Source organism: Choloepus didactylus, chromosome 2, assembly GCF_015220235.1.
Source record: "Choloepus didactylus isolate mChoDid1 chromosome 2, mChoDid1.pri, whole genome shotgun sequence".
NCBI classification, from domain to species: Eukaryota; Metazoa; Chordata; class Mammalia; order Pilosa; family Megalonychidae; genus Choloepus; species Choloepus didactylus.
In genome coordinates this window covers 175,105,412-175,121,240 of record NC_051308.1, presented here as the reverse complement: position 1 = coordinate 175,121,240, position 15,829 = coordinate 175,105,412, and the positions used below count along the sequence as shown (strand labels likewise).

At 35.4% G+C, this 15,829-nt stretch overlaps 1 protein-coding gene across 7 annotated transcripts in view; it reads left to right on the top strand.

The window, feature by feature from the left end:
- Positions 1-15,829, top strand: part of LRRC7 (leucine rich repeat containing 7) — a 618,288-nt gene that overhangs the window by 451,588 nt on the left and 150,871 nt on the right. For 6 of the 7 annotated variants that reach the window (XR_005215335.1, XM_037826923.1, XM_037826929.1 and 3 more), the window contains exons 10-11: positions 4,732-4,876; positions 12,242-12,314. Coding sequence is in view for 6 of the 7 variants with exons in the window: in XM_037826923.1 (XP_037682851.1) it covers positions 4,732-4,876; positions 12,242-12,314 (218 nt within the window). In the remaining variant the exon portion in view is untranslated. Of the gene's footprint in view, positions 1-4,731; positions 4,877-5,503; positions 5,584-12,241; positions 12,315-15,829 lie in introns of those variants that run through there. The other variant, XM_037826927.1, reaches the window with a different exon arrangement.

Here is a 15,829-nt window from a genome sequence, read left to right as displayed (position 1 = left end):
CTTGCACTGGGCTGAGTAGACAGAGCAGCTGGCTATGTAATAATTCTTCAGCCACCCTAGAAGCTATGGATGTCAGCTTCCAAAGCCAATTTTATTGCTCTTTTGAATTGACATTAAAATTTCTTAAAATGATTGCAAAGCAGCAAAAAGAAAAAGCTTATTCTTTCTTTGAACAAGCATGAGACTGCATAAAGGAAAAAATTTCTGGAAAATGATAAGGGAAAAATAAATGCTTTCTTCTCTTATCAAAATGATACATTTCTATTCTCATCACAGACACAAAGCAGACAACTTGCACATCTTCTATTTATTGATTTATTAAAAAACTGTTTACCAGTACATCTCTATGAAACAAGAACTATACTAGGTGTCAGAGTTACAAATATAGTATATACGATTACCTTGCATTTGAGGAAATCATACATAGGAGGTGAGACAGATACAGATTCTACTACACATAGTACAACTGATTTGTGCTATTTTTCAAGGTATGCCCAAGTCCTGGGTTAGCTTAGGTAAGAGACTCATCAATTCCTGGTACAGAAATTGATAAAGGCTTGCACTAGGGCCATGTATTTATTATGCATTCAGTAAAGAGCTTGGTGAATCAGACTGTACATCTAGTTGGAAAGTTTATATCTGCTACTTCAATATATTTATTTAAAAACACATAACATGTATCATGTACCAGGGGTGATCTAGCTGCTTTACAAATATAGAGTCATTTGCTCTTTATAACAACCACACGAAATAGTTTCTATTCCCTTCTCCATTTTATGAATGAGAAAACTGGAACACAGAAAGAGTAAGTAACTTGCCCCAGTTATACAGCCAATAATGGTGGAGTTGAAATTCAAACCAGCTCCAGCGGCTGCTGTTCACTTATGATGCTCCAAAATTCTGTCTCTATAGAACCCATAGAAGGCACAAGGGAGAATTAGGTTCATCTTACTTTCCACAGTATTTCTGTTCACAAAATTCAACCTTGCAAAGCAGCTCACAGCTAAAATTCTTTAATAAGATTTAATATTTAAGTGTAAAGGGGGTGATAAAATCTTCTGCAAAATAGATAATGCTGTCCAATTTGTCTGTTTTGAAAGTAGATTTTTTGTATATACTTCTGGCTTTAAGTAAATGTCTTGCTTTAGTTAGTATACTTGAGTTTCATATTTTGTTATACTCAACATGAGAATACCCATGCCTCTTGTTATAGTTTTATGCTCCTTTCAGTTGCTTTCCACTGCCTACCAACATACTCTTTTGTGCCCCAAGGTGTTGGAGCAGCATTAGAGATCATGAAGGACTCTTGAGACATGGGCTTCAGAGGCCTTTGCCAGTCCAGACTGCTACTGCCTTTATAAGATGTTTGAAAGTGAAGGTTTAGGAAGCCTCAAAAATAAATACCAAACTGTCATTTTCCTTCCAAAAAGAATTATTATAAACTGCATACCAAAATATTGAGTTACCTTGGAGATTGCAATGAAGAAATCTTCAAGGAGGAAAGAAATTTCTCATGATAAAGGGAATGTCAAACACACACACACACATACACAAATACATGTATCAGCTCTTTTAATGCTCATCAGAAAATAAATGTAAGCCAGGGTAACATAAGAGCCCTTTGGGATAGAACTCTATAAGTAAAGTGACTGCATTTTCCAAGTAACATAGCTCTAAGTATGGGCGGAGACTTAGCACTCTGGCCTGACTTATCCAAAATACTCTGTTCTTAGCTTGGAAACTTATGTAGCTACTCCAAGCCTGTGCTCATGCCCTCTGCCCACATAGGGAGATGACCGAGCAGGGCAAGGGATACTGCTGGGTTTATTAGGGGGTTGGAAGCCATGAACTAGCACTTTGATCAAGGGGGCTTTGAAATCTGATAAAAATGAGTTTGAATTTCAGTTCCACTCCTTTATTAGGTGGGTGACCTTGAAATGTTACTTGTAGTGGACTCTCTTGTGTCCTTCTTTAGGAATGAAGTATTTACTCCATTCTCCTAGCTTCTGGGAATGGTGATTATAGCTCCCCTATCTCTTCACACATTGCTCATCTGAAGAGAGCCTCCTCACCCAGGATCACGTCCTCATTGTTCCAGGGCAGCCTGCACCCAGTGACCAATCTGTGTAGGGCTATGAAGGTCCTGGCCCCTTCTCCCCTACTCAGGACAGTTTCAGTGCTCCATGAAGGGACTTCCTCAAGACTTCATTATAGCCCAACCTCGTCTGCCCAATCCTGTCTCTTCCCCCCACCATCTGTTCCTTTCCACATGTGTTGATCCTAGGAGCACTCGCAAATCTCTGCCTTCATCCTGCTTCCCAGGAACCCCCTAAACCTTAATCTGTGTTAAAATGCAGATTTTGTTTCAGTAGGTCTGGAGTGAGTCTGAGATTCTACAGTTCTAAAAGCTCCCAGGTGGTGCCAGGGCTGCTGGTCTACAGAACACATTTTGAATAGCAAGAATATAAAGAGTGAAATAAAAAAATAGTTTGTAAAGTGCTTAGCACAGTGCCAAGTATGTATGTAATAAATAAATAGGTGTATTATACACATTGACTTTTTCATTTATTATTAATTTAGAAACTGTCAAATAAGTAAAGACAATCTAGTAAAGTGTATACAAGTAAGCCAGACAAACACATGGACCCTTGGACACTAGATATGTGGGGGGATAATTATTTTCAAAACATTATTTTTGCATTGTTATTTGCAAAAACATGCCCCAGAGAAAGGGTAAATGAGGACTTTCATCCTGTTCTAACTCCTGTAGTCTGTGTCCCAACTAACTGATCACTCTTCATCCCTTGCACAAGATCTAACTTGATTCCTCCCCTGTCCTCAGCAGTCAGCCACTAATCCAATCATCCCACTTCTGAGTTTCTCTTGAGTCTATCCCCTCTTCATCCTCACTCCATCTGGCTTAATTCAAGTCCCTCCCATCTCTCAGCTAAATCACTTCAAGAACTTTCTAAATGGAATCCCTAACTCCGTCTGTCCAGTTACAAATCTACCCTTCACAGTTCCCTAAAGTTTTTTTTTTTTTTTCAAAGTACAAATCTGATCACATCATTCCCCATCCTAAAAGCTTCCAAGAAGCTCTGTTTGGGGTTTCTATATTTAGTATTTCAGATGAAAAGTACCAATAAAGCATTAGATATCTACTGTTCCTTTTTATATAATGTATGGTGATTAAAAGAGTCTATCTCGTACATGCAGGCTCAAAAACTTCCATGGTGAGAAATGTCTACAGGACTTAATCAGTGATTTTATGCTCCTCATCAAAGGCAGCCCTGCACATCAAACTCCATGCCTACAAAATTCAATAAATTGTATTACATTTTTTTAAAAAAAAAAAAAGCTTCCAAGAGTTTTCCTTGCCTAAAAGATAAGTTCACATCTCCTTACATAACATGTAAGGTGTTTCAATAGCTGGCTTCTTGCTATAATCCCAATTTAATCACTGGACTCAGTCAGATTGAATTTTCCAATCTTCCTCACACATGCCATACTCTTTCACACTTCTCTTTGAATGTGCGTGCTGTTTTTTATTCCAGGTACAGGTTCTGCTTTTCTTCACAGGCAGTGTCTTCCAGGCAGTTTGTAGCTTTGTAGCATCCCCTTCATGCTTTTTTTATTGCACATACAGGGTATTGTATTTATTTGTTCACCTGACAGTTTCTTTCACTACTCTGAACTCCTTAAGGATGAAGACTTTGTCTTATTCATATTGTTTTCTAATATATAACACAGGGCCTGGTGCACAGAAGATCCTCAAAAAGGACTGTTGAATAAATAAAACATTGAATTTGCTTTGTAGGATAAAGTCCAAATCATAATTTAAAACCTTTCTAATGCATTTGAAATAGTAAGGATCAACATGTCTACATGCATTGTGTCACTGGCAACTTTGGTTGTCTATTTTTTTATTCAGTGGCAACTTTGAGATTATATTTGTACTTTCTTTTAGCCGCTTTATTGAGATATAATTCATAAACCATAGAAGTCATCCATTTAAAGTATAAAACTAAGTGGTTTTTAGTATAATCACAAAGTTTATTTTAGACCTTGTGATTTTTTGTGTACTCACAAATCTGATTTTAGAACACTTTTACCACCGCTAAAAGATACTGTAGACCTGTTAGCTCACCTCCCCTAAGCCCCTGAGAACCCTTATCTACTTTCGGCGTCTATAGATTTGCCTATTCTAGACATTTCATATAAATGGAATTATACTATATGTGGTATTTTGTGTCTGGTTTTGTTCATTTTGCATATGTTTGCAAGGTTAATCCATAGCAGGTATCAGTACTTCATTCGCTTTGTGGCTGTATAATATTCCATTGAATAAATGCACCACATTATATTTATCCATTCATCAGTTGATGGACATTTGGATTGTTTCCACTTTTTGACTATTATGAATAATATTGCTATGAACTTTCATGTAAGTTTTTGTGTGGACATATGTCTTCATTCTCTTAGGAATACAGCTAGGAATTTCTGGTCCATTTTTCAGTCCTTTCAAGGAACTGCCAAACTCTTTTCTAAGTGGTAGCACCATTTTACATTCCTACCGTCAGTTTACAAGAGTTCCAATTTCTCCACAATCTTGACAACACTTGTTGTTGTAATTGCTTTTAAAATTAATTTTATGTTGTTTTAAATTTTATAATTTTACTATGTATTGTGAAAATTTCTCAACTAACCCTGAGTTTATGCAATGTCATCAAGTCTATAGGGAAATTAAAGATGTTGGTATACTTGGATATGTCAAAAAACAGAATAGAAACAGTTGACATGGAAGTTTCTGGATGTGAAGCCCTAGAAGACCTCTTATTGTCATCCAATATGTTGCAGCAGTTGCCTGACTCTATAGGTAAGAACATACTATTTTCTCATGAATGTTTGTGTTAGATATACACCATTTTCTTTTTCAGTGGTATAGTTTATCCATGGATATGAGGAATATACTGTTAATAAGTTAGCAAATCACCATTCAAGATCATAAAATAGTGTTTTACAAATATCTTAAAATGCAATGTTAGCTCTAATTGTCAAATTCTAGAAGACTCTCCTATTAAAATTATCCTACTAAATTTATATGTTTTTAAGATTGTTAGACCTCCTAAGTTGTAAAATGTTACTGTAATGAATATATGTCTTATATTTAGAGTAATTTGGTAACTATATATGTATCCTTGTATCACCATAGAGTTATAGTAGCTTCTCTCAATAGAATATTGATAGATTTATTTATAATATTGTTGTAACATTGCTGCACTTTAAGAATAACATGTAGAAATGTATAACAAATTTTAAATCTTATGGTTCTATTCTTTAAAAAGGATGTCTTTAACATGATGTTAACATTCATGAGAACAGATAATTTATTAGCATACAGTAAGCACTCAATACTTTTTTTATAAAGTAAGTAAAATATAAAATGAGTAAAATAATGGAGTATTTCAATTTAAATAATGAGGAAATCTTTCTTTTTGTATAGGTGGCTTATTATTGCTTATAAGAGGACTCAGCTAGGAGGGCATTCCTCAAATTACTTAACTGTGGAATATAGGTTTTAACATACACTTTGAAACAGGTGTGTCACATGTTCTGGAACTTAATAATGCTTCTAAAAATTAAGTCACAACCTAAGTCTGACTGAGGGGAGGCTAGAAGGCAATGCAGTTTCCCACATTTTTCTTTAATATTTTGTAGTTTCCATTTTCAACATCCTTTCAAGCTGATAGCACTAGGTTTAGCAAAATCACAGTCTGGCTTTTATTTCTTTCTAGAATTGCTGGCTTTCTGATTTACGTAATCACATATTTTATAACAGTATTTCTCCAACTTGCATCACCTTAAGACTCACTTGAGAGCTTTATTAAATATTTCCACATTTCCAGGACTTTTCTTTGAAAATTCTGATTCTGAAAGTCCGTGATGCACCCTTTGATCTGTATTTTTGTTAAACATTCTAGGTGAAACTTGTGATTGGGTAAGTTTAAGAAATACTATTTTTTTTGTTGTTTTTTTTTGTTTGTTTGTTTTGTGATAGCAGCTAATGAAGTATATTAATTAAAAAGAGCATCTTCAGTTCAAGATGGCAGAGTGACTTAGTATGTAACCTAACACCCCTACTCAATCACTACTCCACACCAATCCAAGTACATAGTGAAAAGTTAGAAAAACTGTATATATTCAAAGAACATATTTTTGTTCACTGCTGCTTTCCTCAGTGCCTAGAACTGTGCCACGCATATGTTAGGTTCTCCTTAAATGTTTAGTAAATGAAATAGTTTAGCCTTGCTTAAGAAGTGTAAGCATATACCTGAGCCAGAGATAGAATGGAAAAACCATGATGAGCCCTGGCCAGATAGGCTCTGGACCACAAACAGCAGTGGCAGCCACAAGCTCAGTGCCTGCAGGGAAATTAAAAACAAAAGGATCTTAAGCATGACAAGGGTATCAGTGATTACAGGGGATTAAGACAGGAGCCCCTTTTCTGTGAATAGAGAATGCTAAAAACCTGTAACCACTATGTGAAGCTAGGGCAGAAGGATAGAACAAATTTGGATTTACTGCTGAAAACTATGGCAAGTCACAAGCTAGTTTGGGCTAAATCTGAAACATCCACAGGGGATGAGAGCATCAGGTTGCTAACATAAAACCTGATTCTTGAACTGCAGAAATATGGAAGTTTGCTGGAGGTAATCAGAAAATAGCCAGACAGGGAGGGATAGCATAGGTAAGGGGAAAAAAAAAAAAATTGTTCTCACAAATGAGCTTGCAAACAAAAATTTCAAAGAAACCCTGATGCTGTTATGGCAACCCAAAACTCAAACAGGAGAATTTACTACAGGGGAAACAAATTATCAAGCAACATAAAAATGACTTTGAAGTAAGTATGTGTAGATTCTTAAACAGATAAAAGGAAGTATAGCACTCATAAAAATAAGAATTTATAAAAGAAAAACAGGAGCTATGACTAAGAACAGGAGCTTATGAAAAAGAACCAATTCAAAATCATAGAGATAAAAATATCACATAGTCAAATAGAAATGAAACTTGGCCAGCTATGATAAAGACAGGATGATGTAGTCAAATATAGAATTAGTAAATTGGAAGGTAATATTGGAGAATTTACACACAACAAGCATATAGAGATTTTCTAATGGAAAATATTTAAGATTAGTTAAGAGACTCAGAGAATGGAATGGAAATTGCAGCTACTCTTATGTTCAATAAGAATTCCAGAAATACAGAAAAGAAGGAATGGCAGAGAGAAACTATTCAAAAAGAAGATTGCTGAGATTTTTTTTCAGAATTAAAGACACTAGTAATTTCTCATTTTAAAAGATCACAATAGTGTTAAAGATAAATATAATAAGTTTCCCCATGCTTCTTATTGTGAAACTACAAAGAAAAAGAAACATCTTAAGGCTAGGTAGAGCAAAAAGAGTTTATCTATAAAATATTAATTAAAGAGTTGGCATAATTCTCATCAGTAGCAAGGGATTCTAGATAGTGTACTAATATCTTCAAAATACTGAAGGACATTAACAGGCAGACTGGAATTCTATACCCAGCAATCATTCAAGATTGAGGACCAAATAAATATATTTTAATGTATACAAAATCTGAAAGAGTCTACTTTTAAATGATGTACTTTGCTCAGAAAATAGAAAAATAAACTTAGAATGAAGGAAATGAATACCTAAAGTAATGGTGAACAACTGATTTTGCAAATTAAGTTGGTAGATCTAAATGACTAATGATGTAAAAGAATAACTTTTATATTTAAAATGTTGAAATAAAAAGCATGGAAGAGAGTTTTTAGAGGGTGTTAAAGAGTTGTAAGGTGCTTATGCTGTTTGGGACAAGGCTAGAAATACCAAATAACTTTAGAAGTTATAGGAAATATAAAGTTAAATATGCATGTTAATAATTTAAATATATCTCCTTAAATAGAAATGGATTCTGGTATAGTTTGAAACTGTATGTACCCACACACACAATAAAACATGTTCTTAAAGTTAATCCATTAATGTGGGTGTGAACCCATTGTGAGTAAGAGCTTTTGATGAGGCTACTTCAGTTACGGTGTGACCCACCTCATTCAGGATGGGTCTCAATCCTATTACTGGAGTCCTTTATAAAGGGAATGAATACAGAGAAAGAGAGAGAAAAAAAAAAGCATGGAAGCAAGAAGCTAAAATCAAGAAAACCCATAAGAGAATGGAGGGACCAGAAGATACCACAATGTATCTAGCCATGTAGCAGAGGATCCATGGATTACCAGCAGCCAGTCTTCAGGAAGAAAGCATTACCTTGATGATGCCTTGATTTGGATATTTTCCCAGCTTCAAAACTGTAATCTAATAAATTCCTATTGTTTAAACCAACCCATTTCATGATGTTTGCTGGAGCAGCCTAGGAAACTATAACTTCAAAACCAGCAGTGCGAGAAGAACGGGATAAAAAAAAATTATTCATATAGCAGAAGAAAGGAGGAAAAAATAAATTAAATTTAAAAATCATAGAAATAGAAAGCATAAAATAAGATGACAGAAATAAAATCAAATTATTTGTCATAAATCACAATAAAAATAATGGATTTAAATGGATTAAAATTATTCATTGTAATACCCAGAATTCCAGACTAGACCTTTTTAAGTTCAGTTATATTCTGGTTATGAGACACATCTAAAAAAACATAGAAAATGTGATTTAAAAGAAAAGGTGGAAAATTAAGCAACATGACGTTTTAAATATTTTCCTCTAAGAAAGCAGGCTAGGAAATTTTCTTCTGGTCTAGGGTAGACAGAATGTATAGGTAATAAAGAACATAAGACTAATATTTGGCTGGTTTAAACAGATAGGGCAGACAGCTGGTGTTATGTATTTAAGACCTTCAATTAAGATCCAAACGGTTCTGGAAATAAAAAACACAGCACTTTGATAGTAACTTACTCCTCAGAGTAATCTTTGTACCTTACTGATCTCTCAGGGAAAATTGTATCTTGTATATCTGCAGAGTTGCCAGAGTCACTGGTTATAGATGTAGAATTGTTGACTTTATTCAGAGAATTCCCTTCTTGGTTAAGAGGAATATCTGGGATATAGGACTAAAAGGTCTGTTCAGAGGTCCTAAAATAGTTTATTTTATACTCACTGGTTTGGAAATTGAATCTTGTCTTCCTCTTTAGAGCATAGATTGTCTATTGCACTACCGATATTTAAAAGAGTAAAAGATAAGAAGTGTATTGTATATTAATAAAGGGGAACAGCAACTAAAATAAAATCTTTACGTCCTGCATGCCTAATTTATTTCCTCTGCAGCTGCAGGGTATTTGAATGGCGTGAAATACTCAGCACCAACAAGTCTTTTCCCTGCGCTGGTTCGAGGGAAAATGCTAGAGACTCCTTTTCTCTTCTTTTACATAGAGAGTTTTAATGATCAGTATCTTTGGATAGCAGAGGGATTCAATAAGGGAAAGTTTTTTTTTTTGTTTGTTTTTGTTTTTGTTTTTTACTTTCTCAAATAACTTATTTACTTAGTGCTTGAGGATACAGTGCTGACAGACTTTGTACTCAGATTATCTGATTTCAGATTCTGGCTCTTCCACCTTACTGTTGTGTGACCTTACACAAGTTACCTAATGTCTCTGTGCCTCAGTTTCACCATCTATTAACTAAGCAGTAATAGTATCTGCATCATGGAATGATTTAGAAGAATAAATGATCTAATACATGTAAAATTGCTTAGCACGGTACCTAGCATGTAGTTAAGCACTCAATTAATGTTAGTTGTTATAATAGTATTAATTATTATTATTGTCTTAGATTTCATGAGTGCACAACTATTTGGCTTTCAAAATTCTACATATATATGTATAAATGCCATGTAAATATTAGCTGTTTTAATAATATTAATATTTAATAAATCAGTGCTAATTATTTATATATAAGAAGCTAAAATCATAGTAAAAAGTTTTCCTTTTTCTTTCTTTCCATTACTTCTTGGTTGGAAGTATTGAATAAAAGGATGGGGAACTGTGAAAGTGCACAGAGAAGTGGAAAAGGATCAAATCCTTTTGAACCCTATAAGATAGAAAAAGAAAGTCAAAGCAGATATGATACAGAAATGTGGTAAATAAGTTATTTTTCAGAGGAAGACGTGAGCAATGAGGGTGAGGCTGGTGGCCTAATTCCACTCCAGGTACAATCAGATTCCTACAGAATCTCCGGAATTATTTCCTTCAAGGGAATATGTGAGTGGTAAAAGTAGCCACGTCACAAATAAGTGAGGTTCCTTTAGATCAACAGACATGGAGCTGAACAGGAAGGTTCAACTTGCTTTAACTTTTAAAGCTGTAGAAGCTTCTGTCACTTGTCAGAGCCACTACTCTGTTCTCTGGAAAAGTCTGCTGCAACCTTTTAGCCTTCGTCCCTGACCTGTCTCCTGGTTTTCTAACGACTGCTTTATACTTGGGACCCGATCCTCTTAAAGAGTGTGCTGTAAGCTGGCTTCACGGTAATTGCTCAGCCATCTGTGGCACAGCCCAGACCTGTTGTGACCCAGTCAAGTGATTTGAGACTGCCAACCTTTGTCTACCTCTTCAGGTGGGCAAGGGTGATAGTCTGATCAGGACTACTAAATCATAAAATAATTTAGCTGTGATTCACAGTTCCCTTTATTTTCCCCATGATTGGTGAACAAACTCAGCTTTTCTTTTTTATTTCCAAGGTTGATATTTTAACATTAATGCTAGAGAACCTAAAATGATTCAAGCACCCTTTGAACATAGATAAATATGGCAGTAGGTGTGCAGACTTAAGAGATAAATTACTGCAATGTGATTTTCCTCTTTCCCAGGTGCTGCTGTTTCCTGTGGTTTTCATGGGGGCACAAGCTGATATATTAGCTCTAAATATTATAGGGATTTCTCATACCAGTCCGATAGTGGTAACATTTCTCTCCACTGAAGTAGAGATTCTGAGTGGTTCTGAAGAATATGCAACCAAGCATACTGTAATTAAAATGCAACAACAGCTTTTATTTCAAACTCTTTTTGACTTACTCTGTGACTCTAAGGAATCCCCAAAACACTTGAGTCAGGAGAGGAGGTAACATAACCTACAGTCCTGCTTCTCAAAGCATACTCAGAAAACACTAGCTTTACTAGACACTCTGTGCACGAGTGTGTGCACATGCATGAATTCCACAAATGAGTTTGGAGAATCATATTGCTACATTACTGTATTAAAAGCTCCTAGAAAACTGCATTAAAGAAACCTGTTTAATTTTGTTTAATTGGTATTTTCCAAACAATTTTATCGTGGAACCTACTAATGCATCAGAACAAGTTTTCTGCAGAACGCAGTAGTCTATAACGTACATGCCTAGGTTCTAAAAAAGCAAAAGTTAAGAAAAATAAATTGTATTCAAAAGTTAGCTATTTGCCCTTGGATTTTGGTTATTTATGCCATATTGATACGATAGGTTATGTTATGGATGAACAAGGTAGTCAATTATGCCAAATACAACTATTATGGAATTACTCTGTGGCTATTGCACATTAAAACCCTAGGAAGAGGAAGCAGTAAGAGTAAATCAGCCAGTGACAGATAAATAGTTGTAACTTCAATTCTTGGGCAGTTATACTTGGTGTGTAAAAAATTGCAAGTTTTTGTGCTTACTGCTGAACCAAGTCAAGGATTCATGGTACCAAAAAGGGTATGAGATTATATGTTGTAATTTTCCAAGTCCATAATTATAACCTCTACATTGCAATACCTCAGTATCCGTTTGTTGGTTATTAGGCTTAATTCAGATTTGTTTTCAATTTGCATCACAACAGGAATGTTTGTCATTAGTGCTTAGGAGTTAATTAAATATTAAATCATAGCTGGCATGAAAGATTTTAACTGGTCTATTTGCTACATAACAGAAAAGAGAAATGTAGTAATACTAGTGTAAATTCAGGTTTCTACAGAGCCCTATGTTTTGTTTAATTTGTCTGCACCTAGAATGACCATTGATGTAAGTGAATATTTTGCAACTGGAAGGTCATAACTATAAGCAGACTACACTCAAATATCAGTTTGTAGGGTTATGTAACCAGGTGCTGCAGAGTGCCATACATTCATCACAAGTAATTACTTTTATTGTTTTTAAGTCTCATTTCCTGTTATAAATTTGTTCTCATGTATTAATAAACCTTCTTCTCTGTTTTAGGACTGTTGAAAAAACTAACTACTCTAAAAGTAGATGACAATCAACTTACAATGCTACCCAATACTATTGGAAAGTAAGTGCCAATGTTTGATACCAGTAGGCCTCTCTAAAGTCAGAAAGGAAAAGTTATATTGTTTTCATACTTTAAAACATTTTCTTCAAGAGATAACAAGAATCTTGTTCATATAGCAACTTATTTTAGACTATATTTTCTTATATAATATATTATGTAACGTTAATTTTATATCAGAACATTGCTGTGACTCTTAACTGTATCATTTCATGAGAAATACATAACCATTAATCTTACTTTGCCGTCGTACAAAGTGAATAGTCAGTTCTTCAGTTGTACTCTTACCAATGTTTTCTAGATGCTATTAATTTCATGTTTTTGAGGGAACAGCAGCACTAAATTCACTTGAATAATTCTTTTGGAATAAAATTATTTTTATAAGGCTTTTTAATATGTATATGTCACCATTACACTATTAGCAACATTTCATATGTATAGAAATTTAATTTAATATATTTTTAGAAGTTAAAGAGAAAAGCATCTGCCTTAGCTGCATTTTAAAAAGCTGAAGGGCCATCACTAACTATTTTTTTTGAATACAGTTTATTGAGATATATTCAAATACCCTACAGTCATCCACAGTGTACAATCAGTTGTTCACAGTACCATCATATAGTTGTTCATTCATCATCACAATTTTTGAACATTTTCCTTACTCCAAAAAAAATAAAAATAAAAGTAAAAAAGAACACGTAAAGCATTCCATCCCCCAAGCCACCCTATTTTTCATCCAATTTTTGTCCCCATTTTTTTTTTCTCATCTGTCCATGTCCTAGTTTGCTAATGTTGCAGAATGCAAAACACCAGAGATGGATAGGCTTTTATAAAACGGGGGTTTATTTCACTACACAGTTACAGTCGTAAGGTCACAAAGCGTCCAAGGTAACACCTCAGCAATCAGGTACCTTCACCGGAGGATGGCCAATGGCGTCCGGAAAACCTCTGCTAGCTAGGAAGGCAGCTGGCATCTGCTCCAAAGCTCCGGCCTCAAAACGGCTTTCTCCCAGGACATTCCTCTCTAGCAAGCTTGCTTCTCTTCAAAACATCACTCCCAGCTACACTCCATTTTTCCTCCCCCCGAGTCAGCTCATTTATATAGCTCCACCGATCAAGGCCCATCCTGAATGGGCGGGGCCATGCCTCCATAGGAACAGCTCATCAGAATCATTACACACAGCTGGGTGGGGCACATTCCAAGCAAATCCAACCAGCGCCAAAACGTCTTTCTCCCAAGACCACAAAGATAATGGCATTTGGGGGACACAATACATTCAAACCGGCACAGTCCATATACTGGATGAAGGGAATGTAAGCTGCAAGGTTTTCATAATCACACAGTCACACTGTGTAAGCTACATAGTTACACAATCATCTTCAAGAATCAAGTCTACTGAGTTGCACAGCTTCAGGTATTTCCCTCTAGCCTTTCCAACATGCTAAAAACTAAAGAGGTATATCTATATAGTGCATAAGAATACCCTCCAGAGTGACCTCTTGAACCCACTTGAAATCTCTCGGCCACTGAACATTATTTTGTTTCATTTCTCTTTCACCTTTTGGTCAAGAAGATTTTCTCATTCCCATGATGCTGGGTCCAGACTCATCCCTGGAAGTCATGTCCTGCGTTTCCAGGGAGATTCACATCCCTGGGAGTCATGTCCCATGTAGCATCATTGCCTTTTAAGAATAAAATATATTTCATTTATTTGAAGCAATTTATTTCTAATTTTATATTACCATTATATTTGGCTCACAATTCCGTAAGAAATTTTTATAATTAATGTTTCACTGAAATGCTTTTATTTACAACTTGTGTAATGTAGAAGTTGTCTTTATTCTGAAATTATTTAAGGCCATATTATAAGAATCTTGCCCCACATCTCTGTGTCAAGGGTTGTATAAATCTTTAATTTAACAGATTCAGATAAACTTGGAAGGAGAAAACCTCACTTTTTAAAAATAGATTTATTTGGTATAACTAGCATACAATAAACTTCACATATTTAAAGTCTATAATCTGTTAAATTTTGACATGTGTCCAGCTGTGAAACCATCACCACAATCAGGATAATGGATAAAACCATCACCACAATCAGGATAAAGTTTCCTTATGCCCCTTCTTTTTGCCTACCTCCTGCCCCACTCCCAATCCCTAAGCAACCACTAATCTGGAAACCTTACTTCTAACGTGTGGAACAGTTTGGCTAAATTTATATCTAAATGTTTAGACTTTGGAGAAATAGTAAAAGTATCAGTCATTTTAAATACTTCAATGTCTGCATCATACAGTATGTTTCTCTCTATAGTTTTCCATTTTCTCCAGTATAGAGAGACTTTCTTTCTTTTAGGGTACACAAAAGTAATTCCCTTCATCAGTCTGATGCTTTTGAAAAGTCTTCCTGTCTAATTATATTCTTTGGCACTCATCTTTCTTCTTGAGGTCAATACTTAGAAGAAACTGAATTTAACTTCATTTCTCATAATTGGTATTTTGCCATTTATGCTCACATTTCTTCCAGAAAATAATTGAATTAGCTCTTGAGGGTAATTAAAGAGGTTTGATAACCTGAAAATACACAAAGAAAAGTTGCTTTCTCAGTAGGAAGTAGAACTCTGATGTTGGTCATTCTGAGAACTAACTAGCTCTTACCCAATAGATGGGTGATTTTCAGCCAGATAGTTGACCTCTTCATGTTTCCCTGTGGTAAAAGTCAGCTTTTTGTGGAGTTTTGTTTTTAGCTCATGACCAATGTAGGAAATATGTATGCCCTGGGCACCTGTCACACTTCAGTATGAGCTTCTACCTCTGCCCTCCCCTAGCTGCACCTCATTGCCGACTTTGCCTCAGGAATAGACAGCCTACAGCTCTGCCTTCTTCCCAGCAGCCAAACCAGGTGTTGCAGCCCAGTTCTGCACATGCCTTAAACTAGAGTCAGTCTTAGTTCCAGTGTTAGCACCAGTATTTAGTCATATCCTTTGTAGTTGAAGTTCTAATGTGGACAAAGCTGAAATATTCAAATAGTGACTTCATATAAGTCTTTATACTTCTGTGTTCAAAAGGAACTAGTTTAGAAATACCACTTTTGCTGTCAGCAGATTCCAGTTGCTGAGACAAAATTCTTATTCCAGAAAACCAGAGAGAGTTGGTGATAATTATAGCATTTATGAACTCTGAAATGGCACAACAATAAACCTTCAAGTTGGAAGTTGCTGATTTTTTATTAAATTCTCAGACATCACAAAGCCATAATAAATACTTTTATTGGATACATAGTGGGTAGGTGGGGGGAATCAGTGCCTCAGCTGGACACGAGTTCAGTATTCAACAGTATCACGCTATAACTGTCCAGAAAGCCACTGAAGTATTGGATGTGTAGAAAGAAGTATCAGCTCAAAATCAATGGGTGGTAATAGTCCAGGTTTTCCCTGCTGTTTCTAACTCTGCCAGTTCTGGGCATCACCTGTGATGAGATTAACAAACAAGAGGGTGAGCAGGATAGTGAGGGATGTGGAAT